General features: G+C 47.1%; 1 protein-coding gene across 9 annotated transcripts in view; it reads right to left on the bottom strand.

Annotated features, from left to right (window-relative positions):
* The window catches only part of itsn2a (intersectin 2a), a 27,318-nt gene extending 10,746 nt beyond the window's left edge, over positions 1 to 16,572 (bottom strand). For 2 of the 9 annotated variants that reach the window (XR_015083834.1, XM_086018622.1), the window contains exons 1-22: positions 16,412 to 16,570; positions 14,754 to 14,811; positions 12,900 to 12,954; positions 11,124 to 11,382; positions 9,881 to 9,976; positions 9,740 to 9,803; positions 9,321 to 9,490; positions 8,511 to 8,708; positions 7,295 to 7,394; positions 6,004 to 6,152; positions 5,830 to 5,893; positions 5,554 to 5,691; positions 5,156 to 5,262; positions 4,811 to 5,077; positions 4,141 to 4,286; positions 3,924 to 4,064; positions 3,096 to 3,183; positions 2,836 to 2,975; positions 2,114 to 2,194; positions 1,128 to 1,420; positions 232 to 454; positions 16 to 170 (exon numbers count right to left, since the gene is read on the bottom strand). Coding sequence is in view for 8 of the 9 variants with exons in the window: in XM_086018622.1 (XP_085874748.1) it covers positions 16 to 170; positions 232 to 454; positions 1,128 to 1,420; positions 2,114 to 2,194; positions 2,836 to 2,975; positions 3,096 to 3,183; positions 3,924 to 4,064; positions 4,141 to 4,286; positions 4,811 to 5,077; positions 5,156 to 5,262; positions 5,554 to 5,691; positions 5,830 to 5,893; positions 6,004 to 6,152; positions 7,295 to 7,394; positions 8,511 to 8,708; positions 9,321 to 9,490; positions 9,740 to 9,803; positions 9,881 to 9,976; positions 11,124 to 11,157 (2,654 nt within the window). In the remaining variant the exon portion in view is untranslated. Of the gene's footprint in view, positions 1 to 15; positions 171 to 231; positions 455 to 1,127; positions 1,421 to 2,113; positions 2,195 to 2,835; positions 2,976 to 3,095; positions 3,184 to 3,923; positions 4,065 to 4,140; positions 4,287 to 4,810; positions 5,078 to 5,155; positions 5,263 to 5,553; positions 5,692 to 5,829; positions 5,894 to 6,003; positions 6,153 to 7,294; positions 7,395 to 8,510; positions 8,709 to 9,320; positions 9,491 to 9,739; positions 9,804 to 9,880; positions 9,977 to 11,123; positions 11,383 to 12,899; positions 13,103 to 14,753; positions 14,812 to 16,411 lie in introns of those variants that run through there. The other 7 variants (XM_086018627.1, XM_086018629.1, XM_086018628.1 and 4 more) reach the window with 7 other exon arrangements.

Here is a 16,572-nt window from a genome sequence, read left to right as displayed (position 1 = left end):
TCAAAGTGAGGTTACCCGGAGACAGGAAGCAGCAGCGGACAGGAAGGCGGTCCGGGCGACGAGGGGGCGGTCTGGGTGCGTTTCTCGGCGTAACTGTGAGGGAACCAGCCCTTGTTTCCACGATAACTCCCGCACAGCCAGCCCGGCTCGCCCAGCGTCTGCTCGTCCACCTGCGGGTACTTGGCTCATCACAATTGTCTGCGCGCGTTTGTTCAAAGCAGACCAACCCACCTCGATGAGGCAGTCTGCGTCGATGCTCAGCTCATCCTTGTTGCGAGCTACAAAGGAGTACAGCGCTTTGTAAAGCGCCACTCTGGAGGTCGCCTGTGCCTCCTCTTGCGCTTTCTTCCTTTTCTCCTCCTCCTCCTCCTCCCTCTTTTTTCGCTGCTCTTCCTCCCACTGACGCGCCTCCTCCTCCTCCCTCGCCATCCTCTCCTGCTCCAGCTTTGCACGCCTGTGTCGAAAAAAATGTTCCTTACTGTCAGATGCAGCACACCCGTTTAACTGCACCCACTAAATCAGCATTCAATGTTCGCCCGCTACATCGTTTTTGTAGCATACAGTGGTGCCTTACGATACGAGTGACTCCACTTATACGTTTTGGGAGTTACAAGCTGTCATGCAGACAGTGTTTTGCTTTGACTTACGAGCAACAATTCTAGGTCCGGTGGCTATTTGAACGGGACCCGACTCGCTTCACAAGAAGCAGCAGTTTGGCAGATTGTGAGTGAATAATTCTTGACAAAAGAATGTCACTCCCAGTTGAAGCTTACTGTCAAACTAAACTTAAAACAAAGGGAAATTTCATGTTGTAAAGTGAAAACAACCGCACAAGTTTGCCTTCCGCTAGCTTAATGCTAACACACACAGCTCGGCCGCAGCTACATCCCAGACACACGCGCTCTTTTAGCAAGTGTGTTTCAATGAATTGAAATGTCTTGAGTAGCATGTGGAGGGGGTGAAACTGAAAAGTAATGATTGATGATGTTCAAGAAGAAATAGCGAGTTGGGAAGAAGTTATAATTGTTCCACATAGCAGAGATTTAGCGTGCCCGAATGTGCTGTTGCATGTTCTATTTGTATGTATCGTCTGAACATTGCACAAGCCGACATCATAAGTCATCGACCTGGCTTCCTCATCCTCTTTCCGCCGTCTCTCCCGCTCCTCTTCCTCTTTCCGCCGTCTCTCCCGCTGCTCCTCTTCCTCTTTCCGCCGTCTCTCCCGCTGCTCCTCTTCCTCTTTCCGCCGTCTCTCCCGCTGCTCCTCTTCCTCCCTCCTGCGTCTTTCCTCTTCCTCCATCCTCCTCCGCCGCTCCTCTTCCTCCTCCCTGCATCTCTTCAACTGCCGCAGTTTCTCCTCCTTGACGCGTCGCAGGTCGTCCAGGACGGACTGCTGCTTGGCCTGCTTCTCCCTCAGCTCCTGTCAGGGGGCGCACACCATAACAGCTTTATTGTCTTCGATAGCGCCCTGCGATTAGCCAAAAATAACCCAAAAGCTGTTGCTTCAAACTAAAACAGCAGACTTCCTGTATCTTTGGCTGCATGGCTTCTGGAGACTTTTTTGTGGGTCTACTCGTGATAGATACGGCTACTGAATTTAACCCTCCTAAGGGAAATTGACTTTTGCAAATACATTTCTGGGGGGGACCACCGAGGCATTTTTTTTAGGAGTCATCCAGTACAAAATATACATTTTCATCAGGTTAAAAATTCCTACAAAATGTCATGTACTGTACACAGCAAAGTTCGGCATTCCCCAAATTACTCGTTGACAGATTTTGGGGGGTGGGGGGGACCGAGCCCTCGTTATTCACTGAAAAACTCACCAATTCACTGTTTTTGTGCTCAGGCCAAAGTCATGTCAAATATAAAACTATTGGTTTGGTGGGGCCAAGGAACTGCAGTGTATGTTCAAGTCAGAAGAAGAGCTTCAGGTAGGCAGGCCAAAGCACTGTGCCACCATCTTGTGATATCTACAAAGCTTTTTGGGCGGGCGGCAGTTAGGCTGCGGGCTTTACTTTCGATGCACATACTTACCGTCCACAATATGTACATGCAGGATGGAGGGTGGAGCAAAAGAAAAAGTTGTCAAGCACAAAGAAAACAAGATAACCTTGAAGAGAAGAAAGAGTTGGCCGAGACAGGCCAGCAGAGACAGAAGTGCTTGCAGGAGACAGTCATTCATGTCCTCAAGCTGAACACATGCAAAAGGGAGCAAGCGTGACATGTCATGGAGGATGCCAGTTCGAAGGAGAAAAAAGAAGACATCCAGGAAGCAGGATTAAGAGGGAAAAGGAGAGAAAGGCGTTAAAATGCAGTTCCAAGCACAGCTTTGAAAGAAACGACACAAAAGAGATTTTCTTGTTTAATGTGTGACAACTGCTTCCATGTCATTTTTAGCTAGGCTCACCGTAACACAAAAGTATGGATCGTCATTGATCCAACTAGAATTAAAAATGAATACAAAGTTTGTCTGTGTACGGTAACAAGATCTATTTTGCAATCAAACAAATTGAATGAAATATTAAAGACCTCACAAAGTGAATAAGAAAAATTAAAGTGAGGCGTTTTCAAGCAACACTCACTTTTCTACTACCTGTCGAGCACAATTTGCATACAATCCTACTAAATTCAAATACAATGTCATTTCCGTGTCATTCCATACTTGTACTAAAGTACAAGTCGATATCAAAGCTACGAGTGCCTGTCCATGTTGACTTTTTCCAAGTAATTCACCAAATATGTCACACTTGGTGATTATAAATGGTTCTGGTATCAACTCGTACTACATCCAGATGAATGGATGTGCACTTGACTATTGTGCCTAGCACTGACCTTGAGTTCTTTGTTGTACTGTTGCATCTGTGCGAGCTTGTCTGTGGTTTCCTTCTGCAGGGCGTCCAGCTGGTCCTTCAGCTTGCGACAGTTGGCGCCTTTGTCGCTCACGTTGGCGGCCAGGGATGCCAACGTCACCGCTGCAAGATCCACCACCCGAGTCCGACAATTGAATTGCTTCCTTCGTACAGAGCCGCATGATGTGCGCGACGAGGTTTGGTGCTTTTGCGGGCGGGCGGGCGGGCGGGCGCGCGACCTACGCATGATTTTGTTGAGGTTCGTGTTACGCAGATTCTCAGTCAGCTTCTGTTGCTCAGGAACCAGCAAGGAGAGCTTCAGCTGCCAGTCCTGGAGCAAGCGCACGCAAAATGTGGCTCGAGGTTAGCTACAAGAAATGCAATACTGGTTTCAATTGAAACCGCCATTTTAGATGGACCATAACGGACCATAATGTCATAGCAGCCCTCAAAAACAACACAAACACGCCCCTGACGTGAGCGCTCGGAGCACTGTGATTGGATTACTGCAAGGCAACTCCAGGGCGTTGTTGCCGCGTTTCTGTCAATATCTCCCCTTGCAGAACAAGGCAAATATTTTGCTCAAGGACGAATAAAACACCAATAATTCGGCAATATCAAATAAAATGCTAATAGATCTAATTATCTGAATAATAATTAGCACAAAAATGAATCAAAAATGTATTCTATCTTTTTTCTGATCATATGGTCTCAAGGTTAAAAATTAAGTCATCAAAATAAAATGTTTTTTTTTTTACCATATATATATAAAACAAAAACATGAAAACAAAAAATAAAAACCAATATAAACAATTAAAATAAATTGAGTTAAGATAATAAAATAATAAATACAATAATGTATCACAATTGTATTCCTTTTTTCCCGCTTATGCAAAGTGAATTATATGAACAAATATTGTCATAATAATAATATTCGCATACTCATCTAGAGTATTCCACTCCTACGCTCAGAACAAAATGTGTAGCCTACAATAATTCCAAAATATATGATCAATTCTTTCGATGATTTTTTTGAGTATTAAGTGTGAGCGTCCTAATGTTTGTTGGCACCTCAAACTGAAGCTGCAGCGCGTTGATCTCCACAATGCGCGCGTCTCTCTTCTGGTTGACGAGCTCCACTTCGGCCTTGCGGATGCGTCGCTTGCTCTGGGCGTCGCGGAGGCGGTCCGAGATCTGTTTGTGCTTGTTTCCCTGCACGGCGTAAACGCCAACGTCTTAGTCAGCCGCCCGCCGGCCCGCCGGCCCGACGGAGCAGCGCGGGCCTCACCGTGGCTTCCAGCTCCAATTCCAGACTCTTCTTCTTGGCTCGCAGCTGAGCGAGTTCCTGGTGCTCCCCCTCGCGCGTCCTGCTCAGCTCCTCCCTGCGGCTGCGCTCCCACTGCTCCTGACGCTGGCGCTCCAGCTCCAGCTTGGCTGCCTGCAGCCACCAAAACAACAAGATTGCACCTTTTCAACACACGACAGTAAATTCCACTCCCAACTCTTAAATCTAGGTTAGTAATCATTCATTGAAATTGAAATGAGATTCATTTAATGCCGCCTTTAATCAACCTTATTTACACATAATTTGATGTAGACATTTATTGAAAGGTACTTAATTTTTGAGAATGTAGATTTACCTGGATTTATTGGCTTTAGTTGCAATTGAATTGGTTTTATTTAAAGGCTGGCTGAAATGATATCAGTTTCACTGAAATCATTTAATGTAATGATTTCATATTATCATTAATATATTAGTAGTATGTAAAAATTGACCAGCCCATCAAAGACATGACCGGGCGACGTTGCAAGGTAAACTGAAATGTCCCCTGAGAGGAAAAAGCTTCGCCACCTCTGTAGCCAATGCCAAAGCTCGTGGACTTATTGCTGGCCACCATTGTAGGCTGCCGGGTGCACTAAATTGTGTCGGTATATGAGTTGAAAATGTAGCCCGGCACTCGCCTCCTTCCTCTCCATCTCCCTCAGCCTGTCTTCCTCGCGCTGTCGCTCCACTTGGCGTTGCCTCTCCAGGCGCCGCTCCTCCTCCAGCCGCCGTCGCTGCTGGCTTTCGCGGGCTTCCCTCTCCCGCCGCTCCCTGTCCTCCCTCTCCTCGCGGGCCCTGCGCTCTCGCTCCTTCCTCTGCTGCTCCTCCAGGGCCTGCCTTCGCTTCTCCAGCTCGGCGCTTCCCCGTGCAAAGTTCTCCTTCAGCTTGTCCTCGAAGGACACTGCGGGAAAACAAGGTTGCGAGGGATTGGTCAGCACGTGACTCCACATGTGCCTTTGCCGCTACATAAATAGCATACCGCTGCTCTTGTTCTTCAGGATAGGTTCGATCTCCAGTGAGTCGATTAAAGAGGGGCTACCGTAAGGTCCGGTGCCGTTGATGAGCTCACTGCACTTGAGGCTGCCTCTGCAATAAAGAACGGATTCGAAATTTCCTCTTAGCAAATGATACTTTGCGGGTGGTAGAACGCAGGTGACTCCTGCTAAGCTGAGCTGAAAGCAAATGTAGTTAATTGGGTTTTTTTAGTCTTAGTTCCATCATTGCCTTGCGGAGGAATAGACACCATGTTCACTATATCTGAACTTCCACCGTGTCAAGTTTGGAATCAGCCTCGCTGTTAAAATGTAAAATTCCCAAATTCCAAGCAGCGCTTGTGACGACTGTCATGATTGTAGCCGTTTTCTGGTGGCAGGTCACCTCAGAGGAGGCGGTACGAGGTCCTGGGGCAGAGTGAGCGGAAGCGGGCGCCCCGTCTTGGCCGTGTCCACCAGATGCATCGCCAGGATGAACTCGTCGGCCCTCAGCTGGCCGTCCTTGTCCACATCTGCCAGGTTCCTGAAAGGTCACCGGTGAGAAGGTGCGCTCATGTCATTGTTACAATGAAATGAACAAAATGGAAACAAATACAACTAAATGATAGCCACAGTACATAATACAGAGCAGGAAGAAATTGTTTGAAAATACTGAACTCACCAGATTGTTGCCAGCTGAGTTTGCGTTAGGTTGGATGCAATCAGTGCGTTTCTCACTTGAGGTCCTGAAAAACAACGTAAAACCACCCAAAGCCTTTTTTTTTCTTGACAGCAGCTTTTCTGACTCTTTGCCTGCTTGAGTGGTCTGGCAGCCATTTTGTTAGTGTAGCCGCACCTGACAAGTAGCCGCTCATGAGCTTGTCCAGCGTGTTGAACTGCTGCCGGTACTTGAGTCTGGACGCTTGAGGCACGGCCCAGTCGCTTGAGCCCGCCGTCATCTTGGGGGAGTTGCTGGCCAGTGAAGTGGTGGACGAAGAGTTGGAACTCAAAAACGCACAGACAAAAAAAGAGGCAGGACTAAGTATCAAAGAAGGACCTGCGTAAAAATCTAGATTCTTTGATTCTTCAGTAATTTTTCACTATAAACATTGACAGCGTAAGGTGGGAAAAGTATGACAAGCCCTTCGGCTAATGACGTCTTCAAGAGTTAAGCGGGAGTCTGAAATCCAAAGCTATACAACGCCGCCATCTACTGGCATTTGTTCATCACTACTGTTACGTAGAGGCTTGAATTTCACCAAAAGGCTGGGCGAGACCTTCTTCCACACATAGCCGTTGACAAACCTCCCTGATAAACATAGACATCGGTGGCAATGGTTGGACTGCGGTCAATGTGAACGTCAAGGGCAGTGAATTAGTTCTGAATTGTCGCAAATTTGAATGAAGCTGGGAATGATCCTCGCTCTCTAAAGCCTCAGTGCATGCTAAAACAGATTGGAGACATTTCAGCACTGTTGCTACTCTCCCGAGGAGTGGCCGTCTTGCAAACTGATGACTGACGACCGGACGTTTCCTTCGGTTATTTTGACAGAAGAATACTACAGACATGTTCAAACGGCAACTGTTTCAAAGTGTGACAAAACAAAATGCTTGATGATGTGGCATTACAATTCAGACCTTGGAAACAAAGGTGCATGAACACACATTCCTGGCACTTGTTTGAACTAATTCACTTGAGGCCAAAATTCTGAAATCAGATACAAGATCCAACCTGTTCCCCCAAGACACATGCACGCTAACAAAGCTACCAAGGAGGATCAAGGATATTAAATAGTACTATTGTCACAAAAAGCTTAGCGCTGACCTCTTTTCTTACATCTTATGTCTCACTAGTGCAGTGCTTTGTAAAAAAAAAAAAAAAAAGAAAGGAAAGCGTAAACAAAATCAGTCTAGAATGTTAAACATCCTGAGCATGGGAATTTTGGCCACTTAAGTTGTATGAAAGGAAATCGGGCAATTTCACATTCTGCTCTGTTTGCGACTCTGAACTTCCTGCCGTGTCATTTGGTTTGGGGAAAAAGTACTTCCTGCCCTACCCAGTTATCACAACTATCGTCAACTCGCAACGCTTTCTCCGTATGTTTTGCATAGCAAGAGATTAGCAGTGCATTTATTTGCAGCCTCACCTGCTGGATCCAAGGTCCACGAGAGAGTTGGCCTGAGACATGCCGGCGCTGCCAGGTGGAGAAAAGGTCAGCGGAGAGGAAAAACCCGACAGAGGAAGGCCTGCGAAAACACAACACGAGGAGGATGAAACTGGTACACACCTTTACATTTACATTTGGAGGAAATCGCAAAGTAATTCATGAATCTTAAGGAGAAAATCCCGACATAAACAAACCAAGTGAAACCTCACATTATTCACATCTTTGAGTGAAAGTGAATTTTGACTTTGGAAACTGGAAATGTTTTCACCATCGTTCATTTGTTAGACAAATTCAATGAAAGATCCAATAATTTCAATGAATACTTGTTTTCTTCATTTTGTCAAAAGGTTCCATAATTCCTCAAGCATTCTTATTCTCGCAGTATAAAATCTCTCTGCAATGCTCGATATCTATCTTTTCCAAACTTGTTAAGCCACACAACACCCACCCGACAAACGCCCACAAAAAACGTTTGTGCAAAAAAAAGACGCTTTGCGGAAAGGTTGGATGCAAGGTTGGATTTAAGTTTCGTTAAATCTCACCCACCGCTTTGACACTTTTAATATTACGCGCCCCCTTCAGACCCCAGAACAAAATAATAGCAAGTGTCTTTACTTGCAACTTTGCCAGGATATGATTAACTGAATAAGGCAGACTACAATTTGGTGCAGGTCCAAATTAGGGTTGCTCAACCTTGCCGGAGGTTGGCTCTCGACTGAATTTTGGAGATGGGGGGCAGGGGGGTCGCCGGGGTGGGGTGGGCTTGAAAACAACACCTGTGTTTTCTCTATGCAAGCAACCTGTAAACCTTGAAGTCTAATCTTATCTGCTTGCGCTCAAAACAGTCGCTGTGCCACAAGCACGGGCCGCGCGATCGTCGCATCAACAGATCACTCATGTCACAGCCTGGAATCGGACTTGAACACAAGCCAACCGGGTGCGGTCAAAGGAGAGATAAAGAGGCGAAGGATGGAAGAAAGGTGAAGAAGAAGGCTTGTTTAGGCTTTCTCCGAGCACTCCAGCTGCTTCCACATTCCCAAAACATGCGCAAGTTCATTCAAGACGAAACTGTCCTTAGGTGCAAATCCACTGTCCAAGTAAGCGTAGCCCACTTGAGTTCACTTAGTTACTCGCTAAAAGCCATGCGTCCGATTGAGTGTATTGCCCCCGAAAGGCCTCCCCGTGCAGAACCGACCTGCAGCCATGGGAGGCGCGGGGGCGAGGTAGTGCAGGTGGCAGCGGGGAAAGCCGGCGTTTCCCAGAGGGGCGACCAGAGGCGTCATCATGGGGGGCGCCGGCCGCACGTGAGGGTTAGCGGGCACGGGGGTTAGGATGGACATGGTGGACATGGATGGCGGCATACCAACCGAGAGGTTGGGCAAAGAGCCCATCCCTGCAAGGGGGACGTGGAAAGTGGGTTAGCGAGAGGGTCAGTTGGGGATGAAAAGGGGGACACATTTCGAGTTGCTCAAGTTGAAAAGGAGCATGACTGCGGATTCAGTACATTTCCCAGAGAAATGAAGATGCAGGATTTAGGAAATACAGTAGTGGGAGGGCTTTATGTTCCAGAACCCGCTGCGATAGACAAAAAAAGTATACATTTCGAATATAGATGTACGTTTTAAAGCTTTAGGCGTTAATGTCAAAACAAAACATGCACGTGAAGGACTTTTGTCCACTTGGAATGGCCCTTCTCATGTTCTACTCTGTAGTATCTGTGACGTTTAGTGTGTGGTTTTCGAAGGCGAGGCGTGGCCTGTGAGTGACGTGGAAGTCAGCAAATGAAAGTATGGACTTGCCAGGTCTGCAGTAAGTGTGCACAAATGATCAACGCAAAATCTCGGGACAAATGGAAGAATCGATGACATTAAAGAGAGATGGTAATACTTCCAAAATCCCCCATCTTAAATTTCCATGGAAATGTACTGGAAGCGTTCCAGAAATGTACCGCCAATTCTCTTTGAAACCTGAGTCACACTCCTTTTTTGTTATGTTTTGTTTGTACCGAAGCGGGCCGACGAAGGGAGGGGGGCATGAGCGACAGGAAACTGCTTCATGCCCATGGGCAGCGCAGCGGGTAAACTCCGGCCCTGCAGCTTCATCTTAATGAGCTTCATGGCGATGGAGAACTCCTGCCTGTCCATCTTGCCGTCGCCGTCCGTGTCGGCCAGGTTCCTGAAAGAGACGTCACATTTCACAAGCGCTAGCGGGAATGAAATTCAAAACCGTGCGAGGCATGCTGTGTTCGCCCCATAATCTGTGGACAAGCGCTCAGCGATCGCCATTCCCGGTGCTGTTAGGTGCCTCCGGAAGTAAGAACAGTAGCGGACAAAACACAGCCAAACGACAGCGGCGACTGTGCGGTTACAGCATTTCCATTCCTAATCGGGGTTAGGGTCGAGGAAGCCCAGCGGCCCGACTCACCAGATCTCGGCCAGGACGGACGGCGGCAGGCCCGACTGCAGGAAGAATCCTCGGGCTTGTTCGCCTGCGGACGGAAGAATAAAGGTCACGGCACATTCCGGGAGGAGCGGCCAAGTGGAGAAGCTCGTAGGTTATACGTACCCGAGACGTAGCCGAGGACGGGGGCCAAGGTGTCAAACTGCTTGTTGTGCTTCCCCCGCTCCTCTGCAGAGATGGACCACGCGGCGCCGGATCCTCCTGCATGCAACATCGACAGGAAATAGACAAAAACATTACCCAATAAAGAAAACATCAGAAAAAAGAAATCATTTGAGTAATAAATAACAACTAATAAATAATACAAGAGATGCTAACAATTTAAAATACAAAACAATACTATCAAGTAAACAGGGTTAGGGTTAGGTCACAAACTCATGCATCACACACACGGATGCACTTTACCTGCTTATTTCTATTCCAAGTAGGGACATTGCAACCTATGCATTTGACATTTCACCCCAGCCCAAGATTTTTATTCCAAGCACTGAAAGCAGTGTTCAAATCTTTTCGGCTTCAGGATGAATAATTTGTACTAATAACTGTCCCACAACAATTCAGCTGCATATTTAATACGTCTCTTGACATATGATGAAATAGAAAAGTTATTTTTCCAATCAATTATAAAAAGAGGAAAAAAAAAAATCTAAATTACTTGGAATGTATCGTCACTGTCCGGCGGAAAACGTCTATGTCCAAATACGGTCAATTTCATATTTTTTCACAAACGGCCCCACATTCTCTGTTATTTTTACGCATTGTAAAGTGTTGTAAAACTCCACCTATCCCCTCACTCCACAGGAGGCGCGCGGTGTTATGTCGCCTCAAGATTGAAAATGTTTTTTTTGACAATAAGGAGGGAAAATAGTTAGGTTCGATACATTTGAGCATGATTATTATTTTTGAACGGACTAATGGAGTTTCATTACATTTCGATGGAGACAACTGATTAGATGTCCGAGTAAATTGAATTACAAACTTGGTCACAGAAAGAATTTAACTTGTAATTGAAAGTACCACTGTAGTTGATCTCATGGGGTAAGCAAATGATTAAGCCAGCATGCCATTTACTAGGTTGGAGTGATATGAGTTAATTGCACTGCGACACCTTGGGAATGCTGATAACGATATCATGGGAAGCCATTTAGCATTCCGACTCATTGGTCCCCTTACTTCAGGAAATGCCAGCCTGCCCATGGCGGAACCTCCCCCAACCTAACCCAAACATCCCGTCCGTCTCTGTAAGCCTGGCACGCACACATAAAGATTCGCGCGCACACCAAATTCCCCCGGATGTTGCCTCGGGATGAAAGGGGATCAGCAAAGTGTTAAACACCTGCGCAGGTACCTTTCTTCCCACAGCCTGACCCACTTTCTGCCATTGTGATGTGAGCAAAAGCTGAGGTAATTAATCTGCCGCCGGTGGATGTGACTACTGCGCTCGGCGTGCGGGACTTGGCACAGCCCCGCAGGGACTGCAAGTGGGACGCGGCAAAGCTGCTTAACGCGCCGACGGTTCGATTCCGACCGGAAGCTTAAGGATGTTCACTGGGAAGCCGGAAGAGAAGAGAAGGGACACTCAGTCGGGGCTCAGCATTTGAGCCGACCTAAAAAAAAAAGGGATGTTCATTTATTTATCCACTGTGTTTGGCATTTGGATGTCTTTCACACTTTTAGTCATCCAAACTATAGTTATGTGCCTGCCCGGCACTGTTTCATTGGCTTTACGTGATTTCCCGTGGGAAACAAAGCTTTGGATTCTGTCCGAAACGGCTTTCGTCCCGCAAACCGAGGTTCCACTGCACGTGTGGAGCAACCACGATATCATTCTTCGTCGTCCTTCCAATCGGACGACATCCCGCCAGCGCCGCACGCGAGCGCACACCGGTGGGCCCACACTGGTGGGTGTGGGTGTGCGCTCGCGTGCGGCGCTGGCGGGATGTCGTCCGATTGGGCCCACCGGTGGGCCCACCTTGACCGACAGCTGAGGACGGAGTCTTTAGACGTCAATCACAAAGATAAACACAGCATCCGCTCTGTCCTTCCCGACGCTCGATTACGCAAGCCGCACTGCGCCGAGCTACTACAACGGCGCATAGCAAACAGCTCTCAAAGAGCTCGGGTCCTCCTGCTAATATTGAACAAATACTACACGGCAGAGGTGCCGGTGCTGAATTTCAATTGCCTGCAACACTTCCCTTTGCTGTCTTGCTGCCGTGTTGAGTCAAACCTCCGTAGATCGTAGTCAGTTGCCGGCCTGCCCCCCGTGGGGGGCATGGGGGGGAAACCAAGCCACGTGGCGTGCTCACCTTCTTGACGGTTTACATACGAACCGCCTCGCCGATCGGTGATTTGTTGCCCTACTTGATGAAAAATGAGGGCGTTTACATTTGGGCTGGGAGGCAAACTTAACAGTGGATTTGTTGCCCTGCTTTTGATTGCGATGCAGGATGGAAACCTGTTTGGGAGTACTTTAGAGGAAACCGCGTCCCTCCCCTCGCTCTGTGGGGGCCGTGCGGCGTGATGTTACCTCAAGAAAGTTTGGATGTTTTTTTCGACAATACTGAGTGAAAACAATTAGTTCCATTTGAGTGAGTCTGTTTGCTTCAAAATGGATGGCTGTAACGCTTGCTGCCCAAGGAACTGGTCAGTCACCAAGGCAAGTTTGCAGAGTCATTTGGCCAGAGTCAAACGGCTTTGTCAGCTTATTGCATCACTCATGGCTCTGACACCTTTGAGGCAAAGTTTGGGAAGATGATGTAATCGCAGTCGAGTGGTTTGCTTTTAGCAGTGTTAGAAGTCTCTGTCTGGCCAGGCCGCATAGGCACCGCTGGTTAGCGTTTTAATCAATGACAGCTTATTCAGTTTGCCATCGAAGACGATTTTGCGGCGGCGTCATGTTGACGTTGCTGCCCAATGGTACGGTATGCGATCGCAATATCAAGTATAAAACCAACTTGAACCATTTGGGAGATGCGAGGATTCCGCGCGACGACGACGACGACGACGACGACGACGACGACGACAATATGTAGCTTCAACAACAGGCAATCCAAAAACCGTTTGCACACACGTCATACTTGATCCCTTGGTCCTCCATCAAGTTCAACCTGTGCTTTCTTACCGTTCATGGCTGCAGGTGGCGATGTCCTCCGTGCGGCCGGCTAGCTCGCAGACATCTGCAGAGGGGCAGAGTGGGCAACATGACTGGGTAAGTAGTCCAAGTGAGTCAAAGAGAGAGAGAGAGAGTGTGTGTGTTTCGCGTGCTCGGGCGGGGGAGAGAGGAGACAGGAGGAGGCTTGAAAAAAAAAAAAACAAGAAGGAAAAACGAGGCTCTGGAGGGAGGCGGCGTACGTCTCGTGTCTCGTGTCCGAGAGAACGCGACGGCCTGAGAATACGAGCAGTCCGTCTTGATTCCCCCGCTGACGTTCACGCCTTGTGTGCGACCGTCCACATGCATCTCAGCCCTTGGGATCAACGGAAGAGATTTTTCTTTGCCCGCTGACAGTCACGCTTACATTGCTACCTTGCTCCAATACAAAAAGGGATCAAAATTGTATTACGGCCAACTTCCACACAAGAAGGAAAATTGTGTCACGGCACATCTTTTTAGAATTGATTATCCTATGAATGATCCCATCGCATAATCAAATGGCCAACTGTAAAATCCAAGCTAGGCAAAACGCTGTAGTGTACGCCAATTCCCAGCCACTTTTGGAGATATTTTAGGAGATTTGACGTTACTCCAAATGTATGTGTGGATGATGTAACACGGTGCCAGCCAAACATTTTGGGTCCACCTGTTGTGGTGGTCCACTCAGTCAAGTTTTCCTCCCAGCCCAAATGTAAAGCCCTCATTGTTCATCAAGTACATTTTTCAGTAGCTTGGCATAGGAGAGGGTCTTGTCAAGTCAAGACATTAGAGAAGAACTGTACTGACAACCAGACACCAGTGGATGGCAGCGTCGCAGCTCTTTGGAGATTAGCCGGCGAAGCTCCACTTGTCATGTCGATTACGAGATATAAGCCGACACGTGGCGTGTCGGACAAGTTGAAGCACTTCACACGGCAACAAAGCGCGGGTGTGTGCTATCAACAGAGTGCGCGTCACGCCAGCTGGTAGAAAGTGGCTGTCGTGATCGTGAAAGAGATGGCGCACTTCTTGGAGTGAATGGCCAACGTCATGTAAAAAAAGCACATGACGTTCAACCATGCGGTGAGGCAGCGTTGCTCACGGCGCGTTTCTTAGCTGTAGATCTCTACATAAATCACTATGTTGCCACCAAAAACCTTGCTTTTTGTCATTTTGTGCTTTTGCCGTGTCACAAAAGTACAGAATGCAAGCGTCAAGGTCCCGTTGGGCGGCAGGAACAGATGACTGGACGGACTTTCAGTGGGGTCAAATTGATTTGTGGTCGGATTAAATGAAGTAACAAGCTTGGTCAGGGACCAAAACAAAACTTGTAAGTCAAGGTAGCAAGTGTGCGCTACTTTCTCTTCTCTTGTGCAAACAAGACAATCGTATCCACCCCGGTTGACAAACACTTGAGTGCCCCAAGGTGTGGTGTTAGTGAGCGGTGTCAAATATACAAGAGCAGCCTCGCAGACTCCTCCTCCTTTTTCTCCTTTTCTTGCTCGCCTCTCCCGCTATTGACAGTGTTCAAATTTGCACTTGGATGGCAAAGTCGCATAAAGCCACATTTTGCTCACTTCAGCTGACAAATCAACGGCGCTTGGACTCTCCCTGCATGCTGATTGGCACCTGCGCTTGCACGTGCCCATCAATGCATCACTCTATGTGTGTCGCTCTGTGCCTCTGTGGCTGTGTGTGAGAGAAGGTGTCAAGCGCGCGCACACACACACACGCTTTGCATAGAAGGACCTTCCTGTTCGAGCACAGGAAGCTTGGCCAAGGCACTGGGAAGAAAGAACCCTGTGTGTGTGTGTGTGCGTGTGCAGTATTCACGCTGATATTCACCTTCCCCCTGTTGTGCTGGTGCAGGCGCAAATCAATGTTAAAGCTCCTTTTGGGTCATCTGTGAACAACACACATGCAATTAAACCAATATCTGATCCCGCCTTATGCCACATAGCACAACAACAATTGTTTTTTTATTGCAAAAAAGCTGTGCCTTCAAAAAAATATATATATATATACTGCATAACGTGTAAGATGTCTATACCGTGGATAAAAACACACAGATTGTGAGCAAATGTGACAAAAAGAACCACGAGACCAAAGGAGGGGACTTTGGAGCTCGACCTAGGCCACAATATTAGGGACACCTGCATAGTCTAATGAGACCAAGCGCAAGCTATTCGGATCTCGGCTGAGCTGGTGGAGATCCCGGCTGACATTGGGGCGAGAGGTGGGCCAGCCAATCACAAACAAGCATAGAAAGACGTGACGATGCCTTCATGCGTTTTTAACACTCATAACGGCCCTCAGAAGGAGAATGTGGCCCGTGCCAAAATGAGTTTGACGTCCCTGATTTTGAGCACCTTCGCTGAGACAAGACACGGCACGCCACCAAACGAAAATACTGAAATAAGGATAATCTTGTCGCAGTTTCCTCTCAACGTTATCTGTTAGTGACTTTCCTGCGGTACACTTGACGAACTCTCAGGCCACGTGAAGGAATCACTGATTTTGAGCACAGGTGTCAAACTCAAGGCCCAGAGTCCAAATATGGCCTGCCACATCATTTTTTTCTTGTTAACTCAAGCAAACAAGTGTCCTACTCATGTTATCATTCTTCTTTTTTTGCTGAATGGATTTTTGCCTTTTTTTTTTTTTTTTAATTTTCATTGGGAAATACAAAATTAAACTAATCAACATTTAGTCATCTGATTGTAATTCACATTTTCATTTTTCTTATTTGTGAATGGATTTGTGCCTTTCTTTCTGGCAGAAAATCTTTACCAATTTTTTAATTCTTTCTTCAGTTTTTACAGATATGACAAGTTTTCTTTAAAACATCAAATCCCATCTTAAGTAAATTAAACAACAGTATTCATTGTTTCTTGCCACTATTTTCCTATTTAAAATACATACAAAGCAATAAAATGTCAGGGCAATTGTGTATTATGTAATAATATGATGACATTTCAATAACTTCACCCAGGAGGGCGTCAGATTCAAACCAAGAACCCCAAAATTGTGAGGCAGAGTCGCCTTAACCACTAGCCGCTATAGTTAAAACCAATGTCACCTACACCCACAATACGTTCCTTTTTGAGGTGAAAGATTTATTATTATTATGTATTTTGGGGTGCAGAATATCACGAGCAGGTGTACCTAATGTTGTGGCATTTCCTAGCACAAGCAGATGGGGAGAGAGGCCCACCAATATTTATTGACTTGAGAAGGAAGCTCCAAGGCTGGCTGCTGTTTGTCTCAAACAAACAAAGGCAGTATTTGTTCCAAAAAGGCAAATGAAAAGTGGCAGGCTTCAGACGCGTGTCAACTTATAAAAAAACAAAATACATTTGAAAAAAGACAGATCGGATGTGGATCAGTACGTTGAACACGCTAAGCTGTCTTTCGCCAGTAGTAACAATTCAATTAGGCACAAATACAGTAACGTTTTGGTAGCATAACGAGCGACTGCAAACGGGTTATTATTCATTATTTACCTGTTGCGGAGACACGGCGACCGGTCGTCAAGACATCCACGGGAGGGCAATTGCGATAGTGGAGGCAGAAGGAGCAAGGCGAGGAAGCGGCGAAGGCGGGGCCGGTGGCCGACTGGAAGGGGGCGGGGCACGGGAGTCAAGACGGAAGTCATTTCGCGCTT

Source organism: Filicampus tigris, chromosome 20, assembly GCF_054856515.1.
Source record: "Filicampus tigris isolate MCC_2025a chromosome 20, RoL_Ftig_1.0, whole genome shotgun sequence".
Classification (NCBI taxonomy): Eukaryota; Metazoa; Chordata; class Actinopteri; order Syngnathiformes; family Syngnathidae; genus Filicampus; species Filicampus tigris.
This window is presented reverse-complemented; position numbering and strand designations above follow the sequence as displayed.